Raw genomic sequence first — 12,846 nt, forward strand, 5'->3', positions numbered from 1 at the left:
AAAGTAATGACCATGTGCAACTGACATCAAATTAAATTTGGATTTGAGAGAAAACTTAATGTTGGAGGTTGGTTTCTTTGTTATATAATGGAGCATAGAAACCAGAAAATATTCACATTTAAGTAATGGTTTCAGCCCTAATATTGGTGAAACACTGGTCTAGGGAGGCTCCTGTGCGTATACGTGCGCGTGCCCGAGCTCACTGACGGGAACCTGCACGTAGCTGTCAGTAGGAAATGCGGGCTGCTGGTGTTGGATGTTCCCCTGTCGCCGTGTTTGGATAATTTCAACAAAGAAAGTCATCCTTGTCACAGGATGAAAACCGTTACTTAGAGAGTCGCTTAAATCGGACGGCCGCAGTGAGTCTGCATGTCTGACGGAGGAAACGCTGACATTCAGCTGGCTAGGCTAACAGAAACAGGACACTGTCGGCGCTAATGCTAATAGTTACATTAGATGAAAATAAGCTAACTTAAGCTAACGTGTAACTTAGCTAGCTCGCCGACTACAGGACTCTTGCTCTTCCAGGTTCTCACCCCGCTCTGCGGCTCCAGTGCCGGTTTCTCGCCATTTTGTGGTTCACGGAGGAGGTTGGGGAACCGTAGCTGTGGAGGGGGGCCGTGTGTTCAGGAACCCCCTGGCTACCCAGGCGGACAGATCAAAGTGACACGCCGGTCGTGGGTGAGTTGAGTAGCGGAGTTGAAGTTGGAGTTGACCCGGGCTGTGGGCAGGACTAGGCCGTGGACGCTGCTTGGCCTGGGCCTGGCGAACAACAGGGTGTTGACCATCAGCTATTAGAGCTATTAGTCAGTAAAGCGTTTCTCATGTGTGCTGCTGAAAAGGGAAGTTGAGTCGCTTCGAGCGAGGCCTCCAGAGAGGCTGTCACAACACAGGAGCTGCTATTACCATCGTTAGCATGTCTGAAAGCACTACCATGCCAATAACCTGCTTCATCAGCATAACTCATCAGAGCGCTTTGTTGATAACTTCAGATGAAAGCTAGTGCACTTCTGTCACAGTAAATAATTATTGCATTACACTGTTTTTGATGCAAGAGTTTGGCTTTTTATTTTTGGTGTTGATCTTACCCTCTTTTCCAAAATGACGATATATATTTATAGACAATCATTATGATCAGTACTATTTCAATTTAATGTGTGTTAAATTTTTCTGAGTGGCAAATTAGAAAACATTGCCCGCTACTAGAGGCATGGGACAACATGCGATATTATTGTGCATCGCAATTATTAATCATTCACTATAAATTATTTGTGCTTAATTTTTTATTGCCAGGATAATTGTGAACACAAAGAGTTGTTACATATTTCTTGTGAATTGCTTATAAATGCTGACTTTCTTGCCAACATGCAGTCCTAGCAATTTAATTTGAGGTGCTATTCTGTCGTAAATGTTAATGGAAGGAAGTATTCTTTGGAACATTAGCACATTATGTAACATAATGGCATTTTGTCTGCTTTCTCAATATCCACAAGCTTTCAGAAAATGTAAACATATATTTGTATCCGTTCAGTTTTAAATGCAAGAACACAGTTTTTGCATTAAAATGGTTGTGTTTCTGTCCACTGTTAATACATTGAAGATGATGGATTTATGCAGAAATGTTATTATCAGAAATGGCAAAGCAAAACCTAACCTCTATCCCTTTTTTCTGTTTTATTTCTCACTATTATTTAAAGTAAAGATCAGAACAGAACCATGGCCGAACTCTCCACCTTATCTGCATCGCCACCTGCACTGGGAGACCCTCATGCAGCTCTCTCTATCCCTCCATCCTCCGCTGCTCTTTCCACTACCAACAGCTCTCCTCTGGACTCTAAACCTAAGTCTGCCCTCTATAATGACAAAGGTTTGACTGGAAACACTTCTACTACACAGTCAGGGGTTTCACCCATTTCTCCTCACCCACCCTTAAGTTTTCCAAAAGTCCCTGCTGAGACCTCCAACCCATCATTGGCACGTGAGGCTACTCCACAGAGAGAAGAATCGACAGCTAATGTCATTCAGCAGCAGACGATGTCCAGTGACTCAGCTGTTGTAGCAAAGCTTCCTAATACTGAAACAGAGATCCCATCACTACCATGTGAGCCGTCAACTCAGAATGAAGCACAACCGGTATCTCCCGCTCCTGGTCTCAATTCTCCTCCAAACCTCTACCCGAATGTGCATGTTGCCCTCAAACCAAATCCTGTCATGGATGGCGGTCAATTTACAGCAGACCCTCAAACCACCACAGATATTACACCCACACCTACTCCTCCACCATCCACCAACACAGCAGCATCAGCAACAGCTGAGGAGGAGAAACCTCAGCCACTTCAAGAAGCACAGAACCCCCAAAGTCAGCCTCCCACTCTGCCCACAAAGTTTGATGCTCCTAATGAAGCAGGGAAAGCAGAGCTTCCCAACACCCCCACCAGAGGTGACCATCCCAGTCCTACTGTCCCACTGATCCATGAGCCAGCTTGCATGCTTCCACTGTACAACCCAAACCCCCGACCAGCCCCTGATACCCTTAGCTACCTGGAGTCAGCCAGCCTCATGTCGGGAACGTTGGAGTCACTGTCTGGCCTTGGAGAGGATGGGAGCTCTGTGGGCTCAGACTCTGAGATCAATGGCCTGACCATCAGGCGCACTGATAAATATGGCTTCCTCGGTGGGAATCAGTACAGTGATGCCGGGTGAGTATTAGAACAATAGCTTATCCACCACACTCCTGGCCAGTGTTCAGAATATTGAATTTAATCATGACTTCAAGTTTTTTTAAACTTGGCGTCAGATGTGTTATGCATTGAGGGTGTGAAATAAAATTCTACACTACAACCAACATAATCGTCACCATCATAATATTATGCAACACTGAGGTATAAAGAGTGAATTGGTCTACATATTATTGTACAATGGCAGTTTACACGCTGTCTATATTACTTTTGATCTCTTTTCTACTGTCACTCATCTGCCTCTAAACGATCTACATCTGTCCTTGTCTCCTTCTTTGCTTCTCTTTTCATATCTTACTGTCCTTTATCTCCCCTTGGTCTGACTCAGATAATGCTGAGAGCATTTTTTTGTGACTCAGTATGTACTGACTGTGCGTCTCTGGTATCACCCCTCACACCCTTCTGCTGTGGTCTCTCTCCCTTTTTTGTTGGAAAAAAATTTGGGTTGCTGCTACTTTTTCTGACAAGTTAATTGCTCTCCCACTGTTGAATAATTTATACGTTATTGATTTCCCATTAATGAGCCACTCCATTCTAGGCAATGTTCTATATCTGAGCAATTTAGATTCAGGATGTGCAAATAAATCATAGTCAGTATGTGAGGTAATCCATTTGTGACTGTAGATTTTTCATAGATTATATAAACAGCGCAGAGCTATATTTAGAAATGGTTAAACAAAAAGGACAACATCCAAGTTCTATCATTCATGGTCCTCTTTTATGTGACTTACTGTTCCAGTGAAAAGGAAGTTCGAGTAGATGTTGCCCGACAGAGGGAGATGAAATGGATTGATATGTTCAACAACTGGGATAAGTGGATTAAACATCGCTTTCAGAAGGTATGCATGATGGATTTGTGTGCTGTGGGATTTACATTTATCTGCAACGTAGAATTTGAGTGTTTTAGTGTGTTATTCTGTATATCTCTTTGTGTGTTTATAGGTGAAGTTGCGCTGCAGAAAGGGCATTCCATCTTCTCTCAGATCTAGAGCCTGGCAGCTGCTGTCCAATAGCCAAGAGCTCCTAGAAAACAACAAAGGGAAATTTGAGGTATCTGCATCACTATTGTGTCGTGTTTTAACAGTTACTTGTCTTACTGAAAGGTACTACCACTGGATTTGGGATGCAGTTGTCATTTTATATTTGGATTCAATCAGAGTCCAAAAATTATGTACATTTTTCACCCACTATCTTTCATTCATGTCTTCCTGTAGATGATAGGAAAAGGGTAAAGAGTCTACATTGACAATATGAAAAATAATAATAGGGTGGTCGATAAGAAGCCAGCGTTCAATAATATTATTTCTTGCAGCCACAACGATCCTCAGATGGTTACAGAAACCCATCTTCAACTATTATCATACTGTCAACACGTTATTTTATCAAATCTACATAAAGCCCTGATATTAACTTGAGTGATCCAATGACATGCAAATTGTACAAGTACAGGTCTGAACACTTCCAATCTGTCCTAAATGTGTCGGATCAGATCACAGAAACCACATAGTGAAATTCCAGTCCGCCTCCTCAGCTGATGCCCTTTGATTTGTTGCAGTGTCTGTTTTTTGTTTGCTTGTTTTTTTACACTTGTATCTTTATGGTAATTTATTTGCAGCCTTTTCCAAAATATTAATGTTTTGTTTTAAACTTAAGCTTTGTTTTATCCCTCTTGTCTCTTCTCTCTCTTTCTCTAACACTTGTGTGTGTGTGCACATACACACATACAGGCTCTCACACGCCAGCCCCAATCTCATGTGGTCACAGAAGATGCATCTCGGATGCATTTTAATGCCAAGTGTGAACACACCCACTTAAGGCTGACTTCATGCGATCAGATAATCAAGGACAGATGTTAATACCAAGTCAGAATGAGGCCCAAGACATCTTCTTTTTTTAAATTCTCATGGTCTAAAAGCCAGGTCTGACATTAAGGCACTGACACGGATCTTTTATTTTTCAAATATGCTTGAACTCTCTCTCTCTCGCTCTCTCCCTCTCTCTCTCTTTCTTTCTCTCTTTCACACTCTGGTTTGGGTTGTAAAAGTTGTAAATGGAAGTTGTGATTTAGTAGGCTAGTTTCATTTGCAGTTTTGCTAAAGGGAAGTGGGTGCAGACAATGTGGGCTATAAGCCTCTTATCAGGAACTGTAATCCTGACCTTCAGTGCTCTGCCCCTGTGTCCACCTCAGTTGGGTTTGGGTTTAAGCATACTATTGTTTGTCGATTGTCTGTCATACATGGTGTTATACAGGACTTTCCACTCTAGTCCACTCTAGTCCACTCTAGTCTATTCTAGTCTTTATTCACTAATGTTCAACTTTATTCCAGAAGCTAGTGAGATACTTACCTAAGACATGTTTCATTGTTTCATCACAGGAGCTGGAGAGAGAGCCAGGTGAAGCTAAGTGGTTGGACATTATAGAGAAGGATCTCCACAGGCAGTTCCCCTTCCATGAGATGTTTGCTGCCCGTGGTGGCCATGGGTAAAAAACAAAACAAAAAAAACACACCCACACCCATTTACATATGAGAAATTACACATTATTCAAAAGTGTAACACCTACACCTTGAAAACAAGCTATATATTTTAAACAATAGTTGTTTTTTTTGTTTTTTTTTTAAAATGAGGAAACTTTCATGTTGCTTGGTTTAGTGGATTAAGCCCCTGGATAATTTTGGTGTTTGCTCGCGCAGGCAACAGGATTTGTACCGGATCCTAAAAGCCTACACCATCTACCGGCCTGATGAGGGTTACTGCCAGGCTCAGGCTCCTGTGGCTGCAGTGCTGCTCATGCATATGCCTGCTGAGGTGAGTGACTGAGCCTGTTGGGGAGGGGGGGGGGGCAGATTCTCTCTAGGTCTATAGGAAATTCAAAGAGTAATGTAGAGAGAAATACAAAAATACTTCGAATCATAGGTTTGTTATGAAATCATGTATGTTTGTGTGGGAGAAAGTGAATTCAAACTCAATCTAAACATTATTCTGTTCTTATTCCATTGAAGTCTGTTAATTTTAATCACTCATTAGTTGAATTGAATTAGACACTGTTTTAAAAAGACTGGTTTGATAAAGACATTCAACTGATGCTCAATTGTTCACTTTATAAATTTTAATGTAATTGTTTTGTGCAGTGAAGAGCTTCTCTGGATCTATATGACATCTTTACATATACATTTTTAATCTTGGCACAGTGTGCGGTCCAATGTTCCATTTTTGTGTTACATTTAATTGTCTGGTTCAACCATACAAAGCCCTTTTTATCTTTTGTTACACACACAGTACTGAGGTGCTTTGAAGCTTGAATTTCTTTATGGATTAATAAAGTTACCATCGATTGATATAGATATAAAGTTTTTATCTTATCTCCGTGGTCATTTTGCTCTTCACCTCAGCTGAGCTCTAACACAATAAATAAAACAATGCATGTTAAGAGTCATTGACAGCACATGATTTTACACCAATTATTTTAGTGTATGATGATTTTGTATCCCTTCAATTTGGGCACACACTGATATAAACCCTACTTATTCCCACTAACCTGGTTAGAACCTGGTTAATAAAAATGTGTGACTGTCCAAATACTTGACTAAGATAAGTATGGTTTTATCTGATGAAACTGATTTAACAGCAGGGTTTTTCACATCGTAGTTTCCTTGCTATTGCTTGTTCACAACACACACAGGAAAAAGGAAGAGTGAGAATATTTAGTTAATGACTAATGTGCATATTGTTCTATTTTTATAAGATCCCCAAAAAAGAAGCAGCAGACAAAAGCAGGAATTGATAATGCCACCGCACTTTTTTCTTTTTCTTTTTTTCACAGCAAGCTTTTTGGTGCCTCGTCCAGATATGTGAGAAGTATCTTCCTGGCTACTACAGTGCTGGACTTGTGAGTAGATAAAAAAAAAAGTCCCATCTTTGTGTATGAATCCTCCATGTTGGTTTTCTCAACTTCATTGACTTGTGATCTTTATCTTTTTAGGAAGCGATCCAGCTGGATGGGGAGATTTTCTTCTCCCTCTTACGGCGCACATGTCCCATGGCGTATCGTCACCTTAAAAAGTTCAAGATTGACCCCATTCTCTACATGACGGAGTGGTTCATGTGCATCTTCTCACGCACTTTACCATGGGCTTGTGTCCTGCGTGTATGGGACATGTTCTTCTGTGAAGGTATCAGTCACATCTTTTTGGGTTTTTATCTCAAAATGGTTATATTTGACCTCTCTCTCTCATCCTTCTTGTTGCCAATGGTTTGTCTGACCTGTTGTGTTTTTGGGAGATTATTGCGTTTCTTAAAATAGTGCTGGAAATTTCATCACTGCTTAAAATGAATCAGCCAAAGCACATCTTCTGCGGTTGCAGATCAGTGTTAAAAAAACAGATAAAAAAAAACAACCCATACGTTGCAGGGTCATTTAACTGGGGAGTGGATCCCACTGGTTTGAAAACCATTTAAACTTAGGATTAAAAAACAGTTTTGAACAGTGGGAACAGTTGCAGCGTAATACAGTTGTTAAGCTTAAAATATATATAAAAAATATTATAATTTTTGCTCTGTAACTTGAATCTCTGGTTGTAGGAGTGAAAATAGTGTTTCGCGTGGGGCTGGTGCTTCTGAAACAAATGCTTGGCTCTGTGGATAAACTTCGAGAACTACAGGGAATGTATGAAACCATGGAGCGTCTGAGAAACATTTCACCTGACACTGTCAGAGAGGACATTATGGTACAGGAGGTAGGTCCTTGTGTCTTTCTCAGATGTGTATTTCAGTAAAATCTGCCTCTGTTTTTAGCCAAAGACACGAGTTGTGAGTCACTTTGCCCCGTAGTGCCCAGTCCAGTAATGCTAACTTCCTCTGTCTGTCTCATCCTTGTCTGACATGTCTAGATTATTATTCTCCCAGTGACGGAGGCACTCATAGAGAGGGAGTGCAACATCCAGGTGAGGAAGTGGAGGGAGTCCAGAGGGGAGCTGACTCACCAGCCGGTCCGCCGGCTGCATGGTACAAGAGCCATCTATGAGCTAAAACGACGCGCTGCCTCCATCAGCTCTGGTGGCAGCTTCTCTTTCCTGGGAAGCCCGGTGCCTCCACCAGGACCACTCAGGGCCTCTTCCAGCCTCCTCTCACTCCCTGGCTTCCGCAAGTCTAAGTCTCCTTTCTACTCCCACATTAAGAAGGGCTCCTTCTCAGGGCCTTCAGGTATGGAGAGCCTGCCGCCTCAGTCGCCTCCTGCAGTAACAATAAGCCCAAGCCGAGGCCCCAGCCACAAACCCCCCATTCCCCCAGGGGCCGGTCAGAGGGGACCAGCACCTCAAATTCAGAGCCCCTTAATTGGGAATGCAGCCGGCCCATCACACGGGCCAGCTCAGCCCTCAGAAGGCACTTTAGCACAAGGCCAGCCCTTAGCTTCAGCCCCAGCACAGAACACACCACCACCACCCCCCAACATGCTGTCCCCCTCTCCTATGATCGTGTCCGAGCAAATCACTCCCACCATCCCTTCACCCACAGCCAACAACTCCCCTCTGCTCCCGTGTCCAGATTCCAAAAAAGAAGCGGTGCCACCACCTGATGCCACAACTGGAGAAGACGAAGTGAAGAAGAAGAAGAAAAGCAAGGACGTCAAGAAGAAGGAGAAGGAGGACGAGAAGAAAAAGCTGAAGGAAAAGAAGGAAAAGGAAAAGGCTGAAAAAGAGCGGCTCAGGAGGGAGAAGGAGAGGGCTGAAAAAGAGAAGAAGAAAGGGGGGAAGAAAAAGGACAAAGGGGGAGGTGGAGAGGCCGAAGACAAGAACGGAGCTGCAGCAGCGAGAGATTCGGCCTAGTTTTCTCTGCCATTCCGGGATAATGAAAAGGGAGGCTGCAGGGAAAGAGAGGTCAGAGGGACAAAAGATCCTCAATAATAGAAAGAGTGATTTAATATTTAAAAAAAAAAAAAAAAAGAAATTGGGATAGCTTCCTGTACAATGCATCATTTCAAAGACATCATGTAGTTCATCATGGAGAGAACTGGATTATGGTTTTAATAGCATCTCAGGGGGATTGTTCCCCCTCACTCAGTGCTCTCTTTTTCACCTACTTTTATTAAGATGGGACAAAAATTTCTCTTTTCAACTGGAGCATGGACTGTGAATCTGAGAAACGCCTCAGAAGATCAGTTTTTTTTCCCCCCTCTTTTTAGTTTTTTAATTCTCTCTTCCTTTTCAGCTCTTTTATTTTAATCAGATTGACAGCCGTGGTTTGAGAAACGTAAACTCAAGGGGTTGTCGGACCGAGTGTTTGTAGAACTAGTCATGGTGCCATAGATGATGTAAATAAACCCGTGGACCTACAGAACATAGTATGTTGTTAGCACTCCATGCACACATCAGTCTCATCTGTGGACAGGTTTTCTGTATGACTGGAAAAAAAAATGATAAAGGAAACCACATGAAGTCGTCTCAAAGGCAGGCACTGAAGACCCCAAATGCTTAAAAAAAATGTTGTGGATGTATTTATTGTCATGTTAAATGTTGTGAGTGTGTGTGTGCCTTAGTAGTATAGTGAAATGTGTTAGTGTTTAATGTATGGCCTCTCTGTTTTCCCACATCTTCAAACCATCATTGAATCTTTTCAGTGTTTTTTTCCCCCAAACCTTACCTGAGCGGCGACACACACACACACACACACACACACAAAAAGGGGAGAAAATTAAGTCTGCACCCAGACACCATGTAGCTATTTTTTAATCAAGATTTCGTTCATTTGTTTTTATTATTATTATTGTTTGTTTGTTTGTCTCTGACAAAACACAGGGAGATTTGTTTTTAATTCTCAACCCCAGTTCAAATTTCATTGTGTCTGAGGTTCTGATGTTTTCAAAAAGCAGGTATGAAAAAAAACAAACAAAAAAAAGGTGTGAAAACATGCAATAACCCAGCAGTGATCACAACACGGGTCCTGCAGACCAAATTGTGTCCACCTGTGAGTATTATTTCGTTATCAACAAGCAGAATCGTATTTGCGTTCATTTAGCCAAATTTCACTGTGGGTAAGAATTTGCTCATGAGAATGTGATTATTTGAGTATTGTTAAGAAAATGAAGGATGATTTTTGCACTTGTGATTTGATCACAAAAGCACCACTGAAGTTGTCCACTCCGTTAGCGTAGTGACGTAGAAGAGGACGAGTCTCCGCTGGCCAGTTTCACTCTCTGTGAAACCTGTGCCTGGAGGATCTATAGGAAGCCACTTGACTGGAGGTGCCAGGTGTGCCAATGTAGCATTAATCTCTGACCTTTTTCTGCTCTGTATTTATGTATAAAGGGGTTAATTTAATCAAATATAGTATATTATGAATTATTATTATTATTATTATTATTATTGTTATTTTGGATCCGAGTATTTTTCTAATATGTGTAAAGCGACGCCTGGCTGACTGGAACGATGGCTGACTGCGCGGTGGAGCTGCAGGGGGGATCATTTTAAGTGTTTTGTCTTTTCCTTTGCACGTTGAGTGCTCCGCTTTGGACGTGGCAAACTCGATGCATGTCTTTGCTGCGATTTACGTTTACGGTCACTGTTGGTTTGGTCGACTTGGTCTCCAGTTTTACTCTGAAGTGCAGTATTAAACAGAAAAATGGGCCTCCAACAGAACAAACGATGAGACGAGTGACAGACAGAACATGTGGGAGTTGAAGGTCTTAATCTATCATATACTAAAGGGGATTTTTTGAGCTTTTTGAGTACTTCTGTAGTTTGAGATCTTAAGTACGATGTGTCTGTCTCACCGGGTTTTGTTATAACACGCGTAATGACTTAACTAACTCCCTAACCTATTTACACTCAGTGTCCTGTACTGTAACATATTTATGCATACATGAAGAGGCACATGCCCTCATCAGTTCATGATGAGCAAGTGCAAGATAGTTAGTGTGAAACCGTTTGATGCTCTTTAACAGTACTGTTTTCATAGTTCAAGGAACGAGAGGGACTTTTGTGTAATTGTAGCCAACGTGTCCTCCATGTTCACTGTTTTTTTTTTCACTTATTTCAGGTCATCACGTGGCTGTCATTTAATAACATGAATACCACACACACACCTTTTTCTCTCCTCGTAGACTCCAGTGTGCATTTGTTAGACACACACTTGTGTCGTGTTAGTGATGATGACCTGAGCGCATCTATGCAAACCCTCCCTCATCATGACCGTTGACGATGTGTGTGGTGACGGCAGCGCTGACTTCACCTCGGACTCTGACGATTAGATGGAAAAATTATGTTTCCATTTTTAAGAGGCGTGCGAGCGACAATATTTTATGAGCAATACATCCTCGCAGCTTGTGCCTCCAATCTGTCATTTGTTGTTCAGAGTGCTCGAGATGTTGTGATCAAATTAATGTCTTGTTAAATTAAAGGTTGGATGAAGAAATCCACCGCTGTCGGGTGTCTCATCCTGAAACCAAACTTGATTGGGAAACGAGCTGACTGATGCAAATATTGAACGAAACATTTCATCCGTTATTCTTCCCCCACGTCATTACGTCTGTCATGTTTTTAAGTTTACATGTGTCTCTCACTCTCTCTCAGACAAAAGTGAAATAAAATCATAGCTAATTGAATTCATTCCTTCAGATCTACAGCTGTTGTATTTAATTGATAATGACAATTGTGATGAGTAATAAACCATAATATATTAAATCATCATGCGCAGGTTTTTGGTCTGTCTTGATTCTGGTGAATGGCTGGTAATCATGAGAATTCAGGTTATATACTTTGAATCAGTGTGGATTATGTACAGTGAGATAACCAGCATTTTATTTATTAGGCTACTGCTGATGTCATAGTGTCATGGAGTTTAGGTCATAAAGTCTTGTACACAGGAGAACAGTACACAGTCTCCAGTCAAACTTTACATTATAATTTAATGTTATTGTGCTAATACAAACTTTATTTTTTCTTGGTAATTACAATAGTACTATTACTATTAGTAGGAGATTATATTACATTAACACCATCCTGGTAACAGCTTGGTTAAATGAGAATAAGTCTAATACCTTACCCCAAAATTGATAATCAGTGTATTATTGAGTTGAAATCCGTCCTCCCTTATGTCCCTTATGTCCATTGTTAAATCAATTTGCTCAAAAAAGTGTCCAGAACATTTAAAGGTTTTGTGGCACTGTATGTTCTTATGAGTTCTCTCCTAAAGTACTTGTTGACTACTATTAAAATAAGTTGTTTTTTACTTGTTTGTCACAAAATGATTGCTATACTATTACCATACTATTATGACAGTGTTGCTGTGCTGTAATGTGAAATGATACCAAAATAATCATATCAAATAGCATATCCAATACTGCACCAATTTGCACTTAACTGCCACTTTATAAGGTAAACAGGAATGTAGTTTCTTTCATTTCACATCAGCCTGGTCATTCTCCTCTGACCTCTCGCAGTTATAGTTACTATATATTTTGGTAAATGCTCTGTAAACCCTGGTAGATTAACAGTTTCTAAAATACAACAACCAGGCAGATTACTAATTTGCATTAAACAGTTGAACATGTATGCCTAATAAAGTGGCAGCTAAGTGTACATCAACTATTAATGCCGGTGATGCTGATCTGAGGTGATAACATTTACCCTGCAGATGATGTGCTTCTCAAACTGTGGTGCGTGGTACCACCAGTGGTACGTGTGCTTCCTCTGGTGGTAAATCAGAAATCAGAAATAGTGTTCTACTGTATATACCAGCGTATGTGAGTGGAGTGGAGTGTGTTAATTGAAATAAATAACAAAATAATAATAAAACAGTCACCTTATCTCTTGCGCCATCTTAATCTAATTTCATTACAGCAGTGTGTGAAGTAGAGGAAGAGGATGAGAGAGCACATTTTCTTATTATAGATTATAAAAATCTGCTGTCCACTGTGTGGCGATAATGGTGTTCCTCTGAGTGGTACTTGGTATAAAACGTTTGAGAACCACTGCTCCAGCTTCTTTCTGCATGTGCATTAATAAATTAATAAATAATGTCCACTAGATGTCACTAGATGTGTGTTTTTAAGGGTTTGTCTTGCCTGCCGCTCCCTCTCACCCTGTCCCACAGAGCCACTGAACAGAGACAC

General features: G+C 41.2%; 1 protein-coding gene across 2 annotated transcripts; it reads left to right on the forward strand.

The window, feature by feature from the left end:
- The first annotated feature begins 221 nt into the window (after window positions 1–221).
- LOC131475442 (TBC1 domain family member 10B-like) lies at window positions 222–11,419 on the forward strand. 2 transcript variants are annotated; one of them, XM_058653565.1, is made up of 10 exons: window positions 222–681; window positions 1,698–2,699; window positions 3,478–3,577; window positions 3,681–3,788; window positions 5,114–5,220; window positions 5,432–5,546; window positions 6,562–6,627; window positions 6,721–6,910; window positions 7,320–7,474; window positions 7,628–11,419. In XM_058653565.1, the coding sequence occupies exons 2-10, from the start codon at window positions 1,717–1,719 to the stop codon at window positions 8,561–8,563; spliced, it is 2,760 nt and encodes a 919-aa protein (XP_058509548.1). In that variant the 5' UTR covers window positions 222–681; window positions 1,698–1,716; the 3' UTR covers window positions 8,564–11,419. The 2 variants fall into 2 exon arrangements, with proteins under 2 accessions (XP_058509548.1, XP_058509550.1); XM_058653567.1 differs by having other exon boundaries at window positions 1,703–2,699.
- The last annotated feature ends 1,427 nt before the right edge of the window (window positions 11,420–12,846 follow it).

Source organism: Solea solea, chromosome 16 (genome assembly GCF_958295425.1).
Source record: "Solea solea chromosome 16, fSolSol10.1, whole genome shotgun sequence".
NCBI classification, from domain to species: Eukaryota; Metazoa; Chordata; class Actinopteri; order Pleuronectiformes; family Soleidae; genus Solea; species Solea solea.

What these genes read in the sequence shown, in the direction of transcription:
- LOC131475442 (XM_058653565.1), top strand. Translation starts at nt 1,717, where the DNA reads ATGGCCGAACTCTCCACCTTATCTGCATCGCCACCTGCACTGGGAGAC. An exon ending in AATCAGTACAGTGATGCCGG is followed by an intron (nt 2,700 to 3,477) that starts GTGAGTATTAGA and finishes TTACTGTTCCAG; the next exon opens with TGAAAAGGAAGTTCGAGTAG. An exon ending in GCTGCCCGTGGTGGCCATGG is followed by an intron (nt 5,221 to 5,431) that starts GTAAAAAACAAA and finishes TTGCTCGCGCAG; the next exon opens with GCAACAGGATTTGTACCGGA.